This window comes from Pectinophora gossypiella, chromosome Z (genome assembly GCF_024362695.1).
Source record: "Pectinophora gossypiella chromosome Z, ilPecGoss1.1, whole genome shotgun sequence".
In the NCBI taxonomy this organism is placed as follows: domain Eukaryota; kingdom Metazoa; phylum Arthropoda; class Insecta; order Lepidoptera; family Gelechiidae; genus Pectinophora; species Pectinophora gossypiella.
Window position 1 is genome coordinate 3,436,724 of NC_065433.1, and position 15,889 is coordinate 3,452,612.

Sequence of the window (15,889 nt, forward strand, 5' to 3'; positions counted from 1 at the left end):
AATTAAGATAATTTATCGCATAGGCAATAACGTTGGTTCATTCATCGCGTAGCGCACGATGTGCTAGTTAAGATTACAGGTGATACTACGATACCGGCATTTACTACGGTTACATATTACTAAGGTTTTGTGCGTTCATGGCAATGAGGCTAAAAACTGTCTATTCGTCACATCAGGTGTCGCTACTGTTGAGTGTACTTAAATTGACAGTTCCCCATGCTATTTGAGTACACAAATATTGTTTTGGTTATATTTTTACACTAGAACTCTTTGCGCAACAGCGCTGCAAAATCATAGTGTCACTATCATTCCCTAAATATTAGAAAGAAGAAAACTTAGAAAAACTTATTTTCAATCTAAAATGCCTTTTGAAACTAATGGAAAAAAAGAAAAGTCTTTCTAACTTATCTTTCAGATGGGATACATTCCACATTGCTCCACATTTTATACCAATTTTTCACAAATTTTAGCTGGACAGTATGGAGAATTGTCAAAATTTAGGAACACTCAACAGCCGCTGCTGCCATCATTTAAGGTAAAAACTAGAAGCTTATATCTATATCCTCGTTGTGTTAGCATTAGCGGGATGAAGCAGACATGATAGTTTTGAGACTTTCGGCAATGGTGTTGAGGTTAAAAAAATTACCTTCGGAACTTCTCTGTTGTTGGCTCGCGGCGGTATCGGCGGAGGCTTCTGATGCGAAGAGCGCGGTACTGTCGCGGACTTAGCCGGAACGTCTTTCATCACCTAGAGGACGGTCGGTAAAAACATATTTAAAACTCCGAAATAAATCGAGCAATACACATCGGGGCTGTAATAATTACCCTGAAATATATTGAAATACATCAATCAATACGTTTTACAGGTTCTAGCTAGGCGAAAATGTAATATCCTTGTACTATGATTCAAATAAGACACAGGGTATCATAGACCTCGTATAATAAATAGACGACTTTATTTGAACAGCCATACATCTTAATGTGAGGGAGCGACCTTATACTATCTACATAACTTAATGTATACGTATATACAACACGGTCGGACGCTTTTTAGAAAAACTCCTTATCGAATGAGTTTATTTGTTTATAAAATGTCAACGCAGGGTGTACATCGTGTGGTGTAGTGGGTGTAGTGTAGTAGTGTGGTGTGTTAGTTTTAATACCGCGATACATGTCAAGCTAACCTTGGTGTCGGGCCGGCGAGGATCAGCCTGCGCGAGCGCCGCCTGCGTGACGGGTACCACATACTGCAGCACGTCGCGCAGACTGCGTGACGCGCACATCGCCGCCGCCGTCGACGTCAGCTCGCGGATTTGAGACTGGGGCACCAGGCCCTCCTGTTCATTGTATTACAATTTTATTATACCATACAGTAACTAATATACTTTGTAAAAAAAGATGGTACCTTTCCATAATAGAAAAGTTGGCGCTGTAACGCGGTGGTGCGAATTCATACTTACAGTCAAAATGTTGACAATAATACGACACAACGTCGCTAGGACCTTTATACCCTGACGTAGACGTAATAATACGAATATGGAAATAAATGATTTTTATAATTCTCTGCACCAATCACTTTAAAAAAGCTACTTATCCCTCAAAGATACCAAGACACGACGATGAAATCATCATACTACACAGAAAAGGTTTTAACCTTAGAAACGGTATTATGCGTACCTTCACATGGACCAGTAAAGAGCAAAGATGACTCCATTTCAAAATAGGCGTGGGGAAGAAGGCGTGGAAGCAAGACGTTATAGTCTCGTGTGCCTCCTTCAGTATGGAATTTGTCAATTCCAGTGCAAACTGCACGTAGCAGACCCTGTGCGCCTTCTTGCCCGGCTTGCGTGGCAACATGGAGCACGTGGGCGTCGTATCCGACATTATCACTTGTATGAGGTTCCGCGCATCCGCTACAGCCTCGAAGTACGACATGTACTCGTATGAGTTACGCTTCTTGTTGTTCTGCGGATATATCTCATTGATATACGACTTGATCAGTCTCAGACAAGCTCTTATCACGTACACCAGCCTCTTCTGATGTTTCATTATAGTCAACTTATGATAATTTATCGGGACCTGACCGTTGGTTTCCAATATGATGTCTTTGAAAGTGTTCCAGCTCCAATCAAGTAGCGTTATTAGCGACCTGAAGCACGGGACAGTCACTTTTCGGGAGATATTTTTCGATAGGACTATGACAGGGTCGCCGATGTCGATGCATCGGATGGGAATGCCCTGGTCGGGGTTGATGGTGTTGTAGAGGAGGCACGGTATCTGTCCAGCGTTCACGTCAGTGCCGTTGTTGGATTTCTTAGAGGTTTTGAAGTGGAATCCTATCTCGTCATTGATGACCATCGCTTGGCCGGAGGAGCCGCAGTCGCTCGAGGGGCCGTTGATGCACGCCCACGCAACATACCACTTGTTGGCCTGTTGGAGTAAGCATACAGTTAGTGGTTAGGTGCCCCGCGCAAAGTCTGTGTTTGTAAAAATGGTGGAAAATGTTTAATAAACGCAGTTTCATAAAGGAGATTGACCAAAATAAACACCCAGCGTAAGCTACTACATCCCATTGCGTTGTTTTGATAATCATCCATTGCGTGACAAATACTATATACGCGTGAGCAACAAATCTCTGCTAATTCTTCTTTAGACCTGAAACTCACCGTTAGTGGTATGGAGGCATCGAACAGCACCGGGTACTTGTCCCGCGGGGCACATTCGTACACCACCTCGTCACTCTCGGCGATGAGCTCGCCGTCGCCCTCCTGGTCCCCACCGTCGGGGCCGATGTCGAAGAGCTTTATCTTAGCCGTGTAGTCACCTCGCCCGCCAAACAACCCGAAACCACCTAGAGAGATTGAACGTGTTAGATGTGCGTCCTAGTAGACCTGCACGGAAGTTAGATAGATAGATAAAATACTTTATTGAGCACAATGGACACAAAATACAGAGATAAGGACAACATATACAGAAAAGCACAACAGGCGGCCTTATTGCTCATGCACCAATTTCTTCCAAGCAACCTTTGGGTACAGGAAAATTTAGTACAAGTATAATAATAGCGGGAGTTAGATGATTTCCTATGGGATCTTTTTTTAAGCAAGTGTTGTAAATATGTTGAAAATATGAATAATAACAGGTCCTTGGCAAAGTAAGGCCAGTGTGTAGTTACCGAGTAAGATGTCGGTGTCGCACATGAACCGTATGGCCTCGACGGAGTGACCGGAATAGCCCCATCCGCCTCCATGGCTCTCGAAGCGGTTTACCGTCAGGAAGTCTTCCTTCGTCGGCACTATCATCGATATCGAGCTGTCTCTCTTACAATCCACCTGGTTTAACCTGCCATTACATCCACATTTTAAAATCTTATCCAGAAAAATAGAAGTAATTTCACAATGTTATGAAACTCAAATGTATTCTCTTGGGTCGAAACGTCTAGCTACAGAGCTATCGTTCGCGATTCGAGAACCATTACTGTACCCTGTTAGTAGAACTCGTCTTCGCATAATGACGAAGCGGGTAGGTGATACAGGGGTTAGTTAGCAATATTATTCATAGACTATTAAATGACTTTATATAAATGCGTTAAAAATTGCTTAATTATTTGACAGCAAGATAGAAATATTGTATACAGTGAGTTGTTATGATAGCCGAGTATAGGTGATAGTTTCAAATTCAACTTAGTTAAGACTCTATGTAAAACGTTTACCTCGTATCGTGCGCGTAAGTGAGGGAATCGAGACAGCCAAGAAGATGTAAGGCCGCGTGCATCCTGGTGACGGAGGAGTCCGGAGCGGAGGGGATGGCTAACTCCTGGTTAAGGATCGACATGTTCGACAGGGCCATGTTCTCCGGCGGCTTCTCGTTGTTGCAGACTATCTCGATATTCTCCAGGTTCTTAAAGTCTTCTAGTCGCTTCATGCTGCCGTAGTTGGGGTACTCGATATCTGCGTCGGCAGCGAACGCGTCTGGGTCGTTGGTGCAGCAGCGCTGCAGCTTGTGCGCATCGAACGCTTGGATGTTATAGCACTTGATGACGCGCATCTGCGGCTGGTAACACCTGCACACAAAAATCTCTAGTCAGGATTCCTAACGTCGTAATTGCTACCGGGATAGGCAGAGCCATATGTCCTTGATGTGATTAACCATAATAGTGACAAGTTTAACTTATGATTGGGTTGTTTTATCATTCTATATATCTTACCAGAAGACATCGTAGAGCGGGTCGAGGCACGCCAGCGTGTTGACGAAGTCCACCTGCTCGGGACCCGTCCACGCGTTGCACGCGCCGTCGTTTTTGTTTATCGTTATACATTTGAATGTGTGTTCCGGCCGGTTGGGGAGGATTACTGAAATAATAGGACATATTTCACTGTAATGGATTTTCATACACGTTTACTTTTATATGCCAGTCAACACAGTAATGTCATAGTTGCTGACTACATACATTTACATACATTTTTTATAGAAATCACAGTATACTATAGGCCAAGAAGGATCTTGTCACTTAGATGGCATTGCCTGGAGAGCGCTGGTAAGCACCATCTCCATACATTCGTCATTTATAACAACTGAGAAAAATAACGATTTCATAGGATGCGGCGGCGTTATTTCCAATTATGACCATGTGCCAGAAGATCCTTATCAGCAGATGGCGCGTGTTTTTGAATCGTTTGCCCCAATTCTCAAGTTCTGACGTGCTACGTCATCTCCCTAGCATTTTCCCATTTTCACAGGGTCCGCTTAACTAACCTGAAGATTTGACAGATCCGGTTCATTACAAAAGCGACTGCCTGTCTGACCTTCCAACCCGCGAAGGGAAAACCAGTCCAATACAGGTTAGGTCTCATACTTCCGAAAATGCATTTCTCGGGAATGTGGGTTTCCTCACGATGTTTCTCTTCACCGCTGAGCACGTGATTTATGATCCAAACATGAATTCGAAAACAAATTCGACAATTATTGGTTTAGGTCTGTGCTGGATTCGAACCTGCGACCTCAAAGTGAGAGGCTAGTGTTCTATCAACTGGGCTACCACGGCTTTTGATGTGCTACGTGAAATGGCTATTTACTTTCGCACGCAAATCGAAAACAAACTATTCAAAAATACGGCTCCTGACATCAAACTATCGAACTTACCTATGCTATTGCTATTAGCCGTAATAGTGGAGCTAAAGAGCGTGTCAGTCTTAATAAGGGCCTGCGAGACCTGGACGAAGGTTTGGTCTCCGGAGGCGTGGACCCAGGCGGCCTTACAGGCGTAGCGCGGGCCGATGCGGGGGACCCGCCCGGGGGTAGCGTACCATACGGGCGTCCGGTCCGTCCTGTTGGCAGGCTCGTCTATCCGCGGACGACCCAGAGATCCTTTCTGTTGGTTAAGGTCACGGTTCATTAGATTTTTCATTGATCAGAACAGGTTCAAACATTGTCTATTTGCGTCTTTGCAGATGTAAAAGATTTACCTTGTATCGTGCGCATATAAAAGCAAATTTGCAGTATTTGGCAGCTAAAATTTATTCTCTTGGCCGAAACGTATAGCTACAGAGCTACCGTTCGCAGTTCGAGATACGTTCTTGTACACTGTTTTATGACTCACTTCGCATACTTTGACGAAGCGGGTAGAAGTTACAGGGGTTAGATATCAACGTAATGAAGTGATTATGAACGATTCCATGTTGAACTAACCTGATAGTTGCCGAAAGTGTAGACCTCGCCGTCGCGCGTCATGACGGCGGTGTGGTTGCTGCCGGCAGCGATGGCGCCAGCGCGGGGCACGCGCACACGCACCATGCGGTGGTGCGGCGCGATGTCGCCTGCGCCCAGCTGCCCGTACAGGTTTGACCCGAACGTCAGCACCTCGCCTGCGTGAGCATTAGCAACAATTTAAGAACTAAGACCTAATCGTGAATATCTTTAGATTCTATCACCATAAAAATTCCTTCGATTTCAGCCAGTCATTCAAACCGAAAATATTATTGATTACTCGCGACTAAATGTTACACATAAGGATCCGTCTGACCTTCTCTGCGTCTTATATTAGTTGGCACGTTCACATGCGCTGGCAGCTGGGGCAGCTTACCTGACACGCAAGCGCTTCGTCTGACCTCATCTGTATCTAGAACTTACCGCCGTCAGTCAAAAGGACGGTGTGGTGCAGTCCGCAGGCGATGGTGACCACGCGGTGGCCGCCTGGCACCGCCACACGCGCCGGCGGAAGGCAGCTCACCTTCAGGCTAGCGTCGCGCTCTGTCTCCGAGCCCGTCTGTCCTTCCTTGTCTTTATCTACCGAAAATATAGAGATGACAACCTTGTCAAGTGAGATATTTCTTAAAAATAATTCATGTAGCATTTGTTTGTAAATACCACAAAAGCAAGACGTCTATATATAATAAATCAAAGTTAAGTTCTAAAGAATCTATAATGCCTTCAGTCATGAATACTCTAAGGCTGCTAGACCACCGGAGCGGAGCGAGGCAACGGAGCAAGTTGCGAAATAGTTTGTGCAGTTCTGTTGATTAACAGTTCTGTTTCTCCGCTCCGCTGTCTCGATCCGCTTTTTCGGGCACATTATACTGACCGCTCTTGGAGTCTGATTTGGTGGAGGCGTCGGCATCGTCGTCGAGGTCTGTGATCGGCACGGCGCGCCCCGCGGAAAGCACGTCGGCACAACGTCGGCACATGCCACATGTGCTACAACCGCTGTCGCCTTCGCCGCACCCGCATTTTCTGTCACATTATAAGAGTTTTAGTATCAGTCTGTGGAAGACCAAGAAGACCAAGAACAGCTTACATAGATCAAATTAAAGAGAGAATCAGAACAGTCTGTCACTTTATTGGGTATAAGGTGTCCTTAATCATCCTGATAGAGGATGGAGCATACACCACCACAATTCTCAAGGAACAATTTAAACTCACAAAAGCCAATGTACAAAAAAGAAATGTTATTAAATTCAGTAATTTTCAGATCAAGAACTTACTTTAAAACCTGACTAGAAATATAAAAGTAATTTCGCAGTATTTAGCAGCTAAAATGTATTCTCTTGGATCGAAACGTATAGCTACAGAGCTAGCGTTCGCTGTTCGAGAAATATTTCTGTACCCTGCTATGTAACTCGCTTCGAATAATAACGAAGCGGGCAGGAAATACAGGGGTACCAATGTAATTACTCGTAAATGATTGTGATTCTCTCTAGTTTTTTACCTATTTGCGCCCGAATGTAAAAGGTTTACCTTGTATTCTGCGCGAATAATAACAATTCCGCAGTATTTAGCAACTAAAAATGTATTCTCTTGGCCGAAACGTATAGCTACAGAGCTACCGTTCGCAGTTCGAGAAACATTTCTGTACCCTGTTGTATGACTCACTTCGCAAACTTTGACGAAGCGGGTAGAAAGTACAGGGGGGTTTTAGGTTATGTCACAGATTACTTAATAGCAGATAAATCAATCTGTACAAAATTTCCTACGCCTACTACGATAATAACCTACTCGGTCTCGTCAGCGACAGCTGTTAGCTAAAAAGTTTCTAAACACTCAAGAGTACAGTTGTTATTGCGTTGCACCGCGCGGTCCCGCAGCACCAGCTGGGCTTCGATAAAATAAATATTTACAGAAAAACAATTATAAATGTTTTTTTATAAATATACACAATTAAAGATTTTATTGATTTTTGATAACTATTGACATGATTATGGTTATATTATATAACCATATTTTTTAACACGTAACAATTGAAGTTATTTTTTTTTCTTGGCATTGTTTTGTCCGTTTAAATTTCACAAATTTCTTCTTCTGACTTGTTAGTACGCTAACAAATTTGCATGCCTTTGTTATGGCCATATTGCTGTACTTAGTAATATTTATTATTACCACCTAAAAAAATTGTGGAAGGAATCATTCAAATCATCTGTCTTAAAGAATACTTATATCTATAAAACAAATTAAGGGCGTGAGTTTAGTGTACATGAGATATAATGAAAGCTCCCAATGACGCTATATTTGCAGCGGAATTTGTGCTGTTACCATTTAGTTTTAAGATTTGCTGTCGACTCAGAAGAAACAGAAGTGTACGTATACTCACTCGCCGGGCACTCTGTTGGGCAGCGTGGAGCACTGGCAGGCCTCGTAGCCGGTGCACTCGCGGCACAGCACGCACACGCGGCAGTACTCCGTCACCCAGATGTGGCCCAGCTGGCACAGGCGTGTGTCCTCCTTGTTGCTCTGCCGCCGGAGCATGTACGCTTCTGAAATTGACATTCATTTGTAACTACTGTAACAGTCTCTGTAAATACTACAAGTTTGTTTGTTTGTACAAGTTTGTTTGTACAAACAAACAACTTGTAGTATTAATAGTTTGTTTGTTTGTACAAACAAACTTGTAGTATGTATAGTGTAGTGTAAGTATAGTATAGTTTAGTTAGTATTAGTACTTGTAGTACTACAAGTCATAGACAGCAGCTGCTTTTGATTGTCAATTCTGCATTATCCGCTTCAAGACACTCAAAGGTAAATTTGTTTATCCCACGGTGACAAGTGGTGGTGGTTGCCTAGAAGAAATTGCTCTAGAGCAATAAGGCCGCCCAAATTATACTGTATTCATGTGTTATGTCTGATTGTTGAAATTTAGTTTTGTCCAATAAAGTATATTTGATTTGATTTGATTTGATTTGACAAGTGGAACGCAACTCTACACCGGTGATTGGATTTGTATGAAAATTCACACATATTATAAATAGTATTGTAATACTCACTTTCCTTCGTGTATCCGAATTCCCGGCCGCACTGCCCCTTATTGTTGATGCCAAATGTCCAGACATGGCCGTAGTTTGTGAGCACCACCGCATGAGCTTTACCCAAAGCGACCTGCCACACAATGTATAATTAATTAAATATTCCCACAGGCAAAAACTCACGCCCTTTATCTATTAGTCTGAGCAGGCTAGCTGGCGGACCTTTACGCGTAAGTATTGTAAGACGGAACGAAATCGATCGATTTGGGGCCTCACTAATTTGGCCATACCAATAACATACAGAGGGACAAGGATCTTTTGGCACGTGTCAAAAACGTGTGCGTCAAGCTAGCGGCCTCAAAAAAAAAATGGGCACGAAAAAATAATTTGACCATACCAAAAAATAGTACTCTTATTGAAAAAAATAGTACCTGTTGTAAAAAAATTAGTACCATCACGGTTCTGGATTTATAGCCATGTTTTATTGCACTTGCTAGCTTGACGGTGAGCGAAATTTGGCGAGAGTTAACGACAAGGTCTTTCGCTTTGATTTAAACGCCAAAAAATAGTACCAAAATAGTACTCACCCCCTGCAAAATACCGAAATGAGTACTTCAACGGTTCCAAAGTTATAAAGGCAGTTCTTTGATCCCGCTAGCTTGACGTTTTGAAAATACCTATTATCTGGGGAACGCTTGCATACTTCAGTATGTAACTAATATCAATAAACTCGTATGAAATAGTACTTCCTACCATCATAATTTTGATCCGATTCCCTTTGTAGAAATATGTTAAAAAATCATCATAACCTATGCCATACATTTGTTGTTGATACAGTCACGTAGACAATTACATAACCTCACAATTTATTCGTAAGTATTGCCATCGCCAGTATTGCCATTTTGGAGGTCTACCCTACCATTTCTTTGCACTTCAGAGTGTTGCTATTAAAAAAAAATGCTATTTCATACACCCATATGCACTAATTTTAATAGAAAATGGCTGCATGGGTCTAGTTCTTATTGAAAACAATCTGTGATTTTAATACATCATAATTCATTTTTAATCTACTGTTTTATTTTATAATTTATACCTTCATGTTCAATTTGTTACGGATCGAAGTGTTTATTAATAAACAATTTGCAGTATTTGTAGAATAACTCAAAGAGTTTCAACAATGATATTACTTTCATCTGACAACCCTGGCACTTCACCATTTTTATTTATTTATTTATTTGTACACAATAGTACACAGAAAGAAACACTTTTTTACCCAAAAATGGGGAAAAAATACTAAAATCTGACAACATCCTTCTTGAGCATGTGTAATAATTTTGTTCGCGACGGTACCTGTCTTGATAAATGTATGACATAGGTTATAATGACTTTTTGACATATTTCTACAAAGAGAATCAGGTCCAAATTATGATGGTAGGGAGTACTATTTCATACGAGTTTATTGACATTAGTTACAAACTGAAGTTTGCAAGCGTTCCCTAGATAATAGGTATTTTCAAAACGTCAAGCTAGCGGGATCAAAGAACTGCCTTTATAACTTTGGAACCGTTGAAATACTCATTTCGGTATTTTGCAGGGGGTGAGTACTATTTTGGTACTATTTTTTGGCGTTTAAATCCAAGCGAAAGACCTTGTCGTTAACTCTCGCCAAATTTCGCTCACCGTCAAGCTAGCAAGTGCAATAAAACATGGCTATAAATCCAGAACCGTGATGGTACTATTTTTTTTACAACAGGTACTATTTTTTTCAATAAGAGTACTATTTTTTGGTATGGTCAAATTATTTTTTCGTGCCCATTTTTTTTTTTGAGGCCGCTAGCTTGACGCACACTCAAAAACTTAAAAACTCAACGGCTTTTCGGCGGGAAACGGGAACGGGACAGTTGCTTTCTTCATTGAGTAATCTAAATAATTAATACGAAGTGGTGTTTTGTGGTTAATGATCGCATTAAGTTAGTCGGAAGACATTCGCGAGTGTTATTATATTGGAGTATTCAATAAACAAAGTGTATCTGCCTATTTTCGCTTCGTGCCGGGAAGCCACTTCATAACTCAAAAGTTTATGCGGACTTTTGAGTTAATTCGTTTGGGGTTCGGAGTAGGAGTCTACTCCGAGGGTGGGGGCTTAGGTTTCATCATCATCACCTTTCATCATTTCATTAATCATCAAGAAAAAAAATACGTCAGACATGGCTGTATGGGCATAGTTCCCTTTGCCTTACCCTTCGGGGAAAACCAAAACAAAAAAAAAATTAAAAACTCAACGTCATCTAACCATCAACATTTGTTTGTTAGCGAGTGCCACCCAAGTGCCACAAGATCCCTGACGCACGAAATGTTTAGTCATTACTGTCATAAAAATGCCGTTGTATTAAGTGTTTCCTGTATGAAAGAATTGGCTTGCACAGCCATGGACAACAATGTCATCTATCGTTTGAAACAGACGTTTGAGGCATTTGATGTGTGACCATTATACTACTACTATCGGCTCACAACCGGCTTACGTTAGTCCAACAGAGGTCGGTGAGGTATGGGTATTTAATTAATCTTGCGATGGATGTACCTCTGACTATGCTTTTGGGATATAGTTGGGGTATAGTTATACGTATGTGTGGTGTGGTCAGAATACAACAACCTGGTGCCAACGTACGAGGAGGCCCAAGCCCAAATGAGGCAGGAGGAAGAAGAAGATATGTGTGTGTAGTATGGTCACCTGTGTGGCCCTCTCGTGCCGCATGCCGGTGACGATGCCGGTAGAGTCGCAATGCTGCGTGTCCTTGCCGTACATGATGAGCAGGCCCTGGCGCGTGACCAGTGCCGTCGACCCGTAGTTGCACGCCGCGTAGCATATGTGGTGGCCGTCCGCCTGGGAACAACACGTACATTGTAGAACATCATCCTTCATGCTTTTATTGCATTATCGCGTTTTTCACAGGATCCGCTTACCCAACCTGACTTGACAGGTCCGGATTTCAACAGAAGCGACTGCCTGTCTGACCTTCCAACCCGCGAGGGGAAAACCAGCCCTATACAGGTTAGGTCACATACGCCCGAAAATGCATTTCTCGGGAATTAAATAAGGTTGGAAAGTCAGACTGGCAGTCGCCAGTTCAGGTTAGGCAAGCGGACTCCATGAAAAACGGGTTAACGCTAGGGAGATGATGATGATGAGGTCTGGTTGGTTTTAGCGTTCGCCGATGGTTGTTGGAGTTGGGATACCAGCAAGCAGCTTAACAAGAAATTAACAGACAGAAAAACTCAGTAGCAGTAAAAACTCAATGTATTTACCTTGTATATCTTTTTTGGTCTGGTTGGCTTCGGCGTCCGCCGATGTTTGGTGGAGTCGCCATCTTCTCCGCGGCGCGCGATGCCTGTGAAGAGGGCCGAGCCGCTGTCCAGCACCAGTACTGCGTGTTGGCCCTCGTGACCCACGGCAATCTACAATCGGAGCCATTTGAACATTACGTTCTTCTATTTTTCGTTTCGATGGCATGTAAATAAATGCTCGGTATTTTGCTTTTTTTTTGTATTATATTTTTGTTCCTTGCTTTTACAGATTCACAATAAATTATTTTTATTCTTATTGGAATAGCACTTTTGGTCGCATTTATTGTCTTCTCTCAGATTTTAGAAGTCAGATTAAAAAATAATGTGTATACAAGCCAATCTTTCTCACTTCAATCTTTCGTTTAAAAGATTTCTGTATTTTGACTCGCATAACTTGTATTCTTCACTTTGCGCGGTAAAATATTGTTTAATAATCTTACCTGAATTATTTTACATTTCTTTGAGTTGGGTAGTTCGTTTCTGGTAAAGATGGCTTCCTTCATCAGAGTCCAGCGGCCGGGGTGAGGCGACGTGGCTTTATACCCGAGACTCGTACCCTTGCCGGTATAATACACCTAAAACCATGATACTTCATGGATTATCATCATCATCACAGTAACTAGTAGCAAAGAACAATTCATTTGACAAGGTTCCAAATTCATTTTTCATTATTTGTTGTCGTGTTCCTAAATTGATTTAGATAAAAAAAAACCGCTTTATTATAGATTATTATAATTTGAAACCTGATTACCATCATCATGTACTTCGTGTAGTCTGATTCAGCTAACTTTATAAACATCTAAACCTAGTTCTTTATAATAAAACGCGGCATCTAAAGCGTTAAGTAGAAAGCTCAAAAACAGAACCATGAGCAAGAATGCTCCACGCTCACCTTCCCTGATTGCGTGGACATAAGTCCAAAATCTTGTCCGGCGGTGATGCCCAACAGCGGGTCATCTTCAAGGTCGTCGAGTTGCATAGCAACCGGGGCGTCCAGCTCGAGGTTGCGTCGAGACATCCCGTCTTCGAAGGTGGCGCGGCCGAACGCGTACGTGCGCCGGCGCAGTAAGTGGACATTCAGCTCCTTGCGGGACGTCAGCGTCGTCGTGCCCTCGCCGCGCTCCGCTGGATTCTCCACGTCGTACATCCGGATTGTCAAACTATCCTGTTTGGAAGACACGCGGAAACTTTATAATAGAGAATAAAAGACTCGGCTGCAACTATCTGTATTAGCTATGAGCCTAAGGTAGCCAAGCCAGTTGGCTTGGACTTTTTAGAGTCCATTAGCATATTAGCATGGCTAAAAACACATAAAAGGTGTAGAGCAAAAAAAAATACCTATCATAAAATTGAGTAGTTTCCTAGGTCAAAGATAAATTATGAAATTCTGATTACTAAATAAAGACAACCTAAAGGAATTTTGAAAAATATATGAATTTTAATAAAGAAAAATGAAACAATAAATGTGACATTTTGTTAAGTTTTCTCTATGACGTCACACGGTGCTTTTTCATACAAATTCCATAGAAATTTCGTGTTTTGACGTATAGTAAAAAGTAACTGATTTGACTAGTTGGAAACTACCCTATTACAAGCGCAACATTTAACAACAATAGGTCTTTCAACCACACTTACAAAATTAGTTAGCGTTATCAGTCCCAACTGGTGCCCATCCGTGAAGACGGCGGACTTGGGTTCCACCGGCACCACCGGCCCAGGATCCAGTCTTAACACATGCTTCACTTCTAAAGTAGTTTTATCTACTTCAAATACTTCAGTCTTTTTCCTTCCAATTCTTGCATAGAATTTATTCTGTGGATAAACAATAAACGCATCAATAAATGACAATTATATGTATTTAAAACTAAATTTAATTGTATTTGTTGTACAGAGTGACAAGGATCTTTCGGCACGTGGTTATAATCGGAACTAACGCCACATACTATGAAAACGTCATCTATATGAAAGTTATTATAAAAAATATAATATATATCGGTCGAATTGAAAACCTCCTCCTTTTTTGAAGTCGGTAAAAATGGAGAATACTTAAGACGAAAATGGAAAATGCATAAAAGTGGTGCACACCAACACCCTCCTGTCAATGTCATCCAAGTGCCACAAGATCCATGTCGACCTATAGACGACTTACTTTACAATAACCTAGCCAGCCATGTCTGTCACTGGCGAAAAAATCGGGCTTGTACAGGTATACGTGTTGCCTGATGGAGCTTCCGTAGCCGGAGCCGATTTTGAGAAGGCCTTTGGAGGTGAATACGTAGAGGAAGCAGCCATCGGAAACGAGCGAGCGGACCACCAGCTCCGCGCCCGCAGTCAGCTGCTGCGGCAGGTCGACAGGGAAGCTGGTCACCAGTGACTGGTGCGGCACGCCGTAGTTTAACCACTGGTTTCGCGACGGCGGCCCTACTATCACCGACAACACGCTGCGCTGCAGAGTTGTCAGATTTGTCGGTATCTGAAATGAGAATAGATAATAGCATCTCATCATATTTAAGCAAATTCTTCTTCATTAGAATTCTTCTTTATTGACCGTTTTATTATTGACAGAATTTTACAAAAATATTATTTCGACTTACCTGTACGTACTGATCAGAAAGGGAGGGCGAGGACATAATCAAGGATGCCGCGGCATTGAGTATTAGTTCCGCTTCGCCCCTCGCGACGGAAAGGGCCACTAGACACGAGCTGCTGAGCGCCGTCAAGCTCGTGGGAACATCGACCGTGCCCGCCGGGCCTTTGCCGCTAGCCACCTCGATCAACATCCCATGCAGATTCGATATTATCTGAAAGCGTGATTAAAAAAATAACTTTTTCTACTCGTTATAATAACTTGATTGAAATCGTAGAAGGCGTAAAATCGTAGTTTGTTCGTCACTTAATCTTATGAAAGCCATAGCTTTTTAAGAAATGTTACACTCGACGCCAAGCTACGTCGCTATGCTTTGCTAGTCATTTGCAATAGTGAATGATGAAAGATAGTAGTTTCTGATCAAAAGATAGCACAGAAAATAACGCACTCAGTTTAGATATCTACAAATGTATCAAATAACAAAAAGTAAGATCAAATGTTTTTGAAGCGGGCGTCTGTACGTGGGCGTATTTCTCAAAAACACCAACGCTATATTTATACTCGTAGGACACCTACGCCACGCAGTTTTCACCTTTATTTCTTAATTCGTTTTGCGAAAATCTTTACGTTTTGGTTTGTAGATATTTACCTCTGCAGGCTCCAAAGAAAGTTCTTCAGGCGCGTGACCTTGAAGGATGTCTAGTAAAGCTTTTAGTGCGTGTTCACTCAGTTGTGCGTCCATGAACCTGGCTTGGGATATAAGGGCGAATACGGTCCGTAGACCGATTCCGGTAATCTGAAGAAAAATATTGTTTGTTTAAAAACAGCAAAAGAAACTAAAAAGTGCCAAAATTATTGACTTTACATGAATATGTAAAGTTTGATATGAAAATGACAATAAAGTTACCTTTGGTAGTTTCGCAATGGGTCCTTGTACTGTAGATGGATCATCATTATCACTGTCATCAGATAGTTCGGATACCATTCCTTGCAGGTACCTCCACCTGGCAAGGATCGATCTCCGGACAGTGGCATAGACCGCAAACTGAGAAGGGTTTCCCACCAAGGTTGGGGCATAGCAAACGGCTAAAGCATTGGCACCTTTTAACCGTCGTACTTTCTCTTTTTTGCCTGATTTCTTCGGTGTTTTCTTTTCAGATTTTCTGAAATTCATCAAAATTACGTTCAATATTAAGTGGCTCAGTTAAAGTATAGTGCTCCCACG

The 15,889-nt window shown here is 42.1% G+C and overlaps 1 protein-coding gene across 1 annotated transcript in view; it reads right to left on the reverse strand.

Moving 5' to 3' along the window:
* Positions 1-15,889, reverse strand: part of LOC126380209 (E3 ubiquitin-protein ligase MYCBP2) — a 129,366-nt gene that overhangs the window by 110,128 nt on the left and 3,349 nt on the right. The window contains 22 exon segments of the mRNA XM_050029465.1: positions 647-748; positions 1,185-1,337; positions 1,678-2,430; positions 2,667-2,851; positions 3,176-3,342; positions 3,695-4,063; positions 4,208-4,352; positions 5,143-5,371; positions 5,689-5,864; positions 6,130-6,285; positions 6,581-6,729; positions 8,084-8,246; positions 8,754-8,865; positions 11,464-11,616; positions 12,039-12,188; positions 12,518-12,652; positions 12,970-13,242; positions 13,713-13,889; positions 14,227-14,550; positions 14,672-14,878; positions 15,314-15,460; positions 15,572-15,827. Coding sequence (XP_049885422.1) covers positions 647-748; positions 1,185-1,337; positions 1,678-2,430; positions 2,667-2,851; positions 3,176-3,342; positions 3,695-4,063; positions 4,208-4,352; positions 5,143-5,371; positions 5,689-5,864; positions 6,130-6,285; positions 6,581-6,729; positions 8,084-8,246; positions 8,754-8,865; positions 11,464-11,616; positions 12,039-12,188; positions 12,518-12,652; positions 12,970-13,242; positions 13,713-13,889; positions 14,227-14,550; positions 14,672-14,878; positions 15,314-15,460; positions 15,572-15,827 — 4,681 coding nt within the window.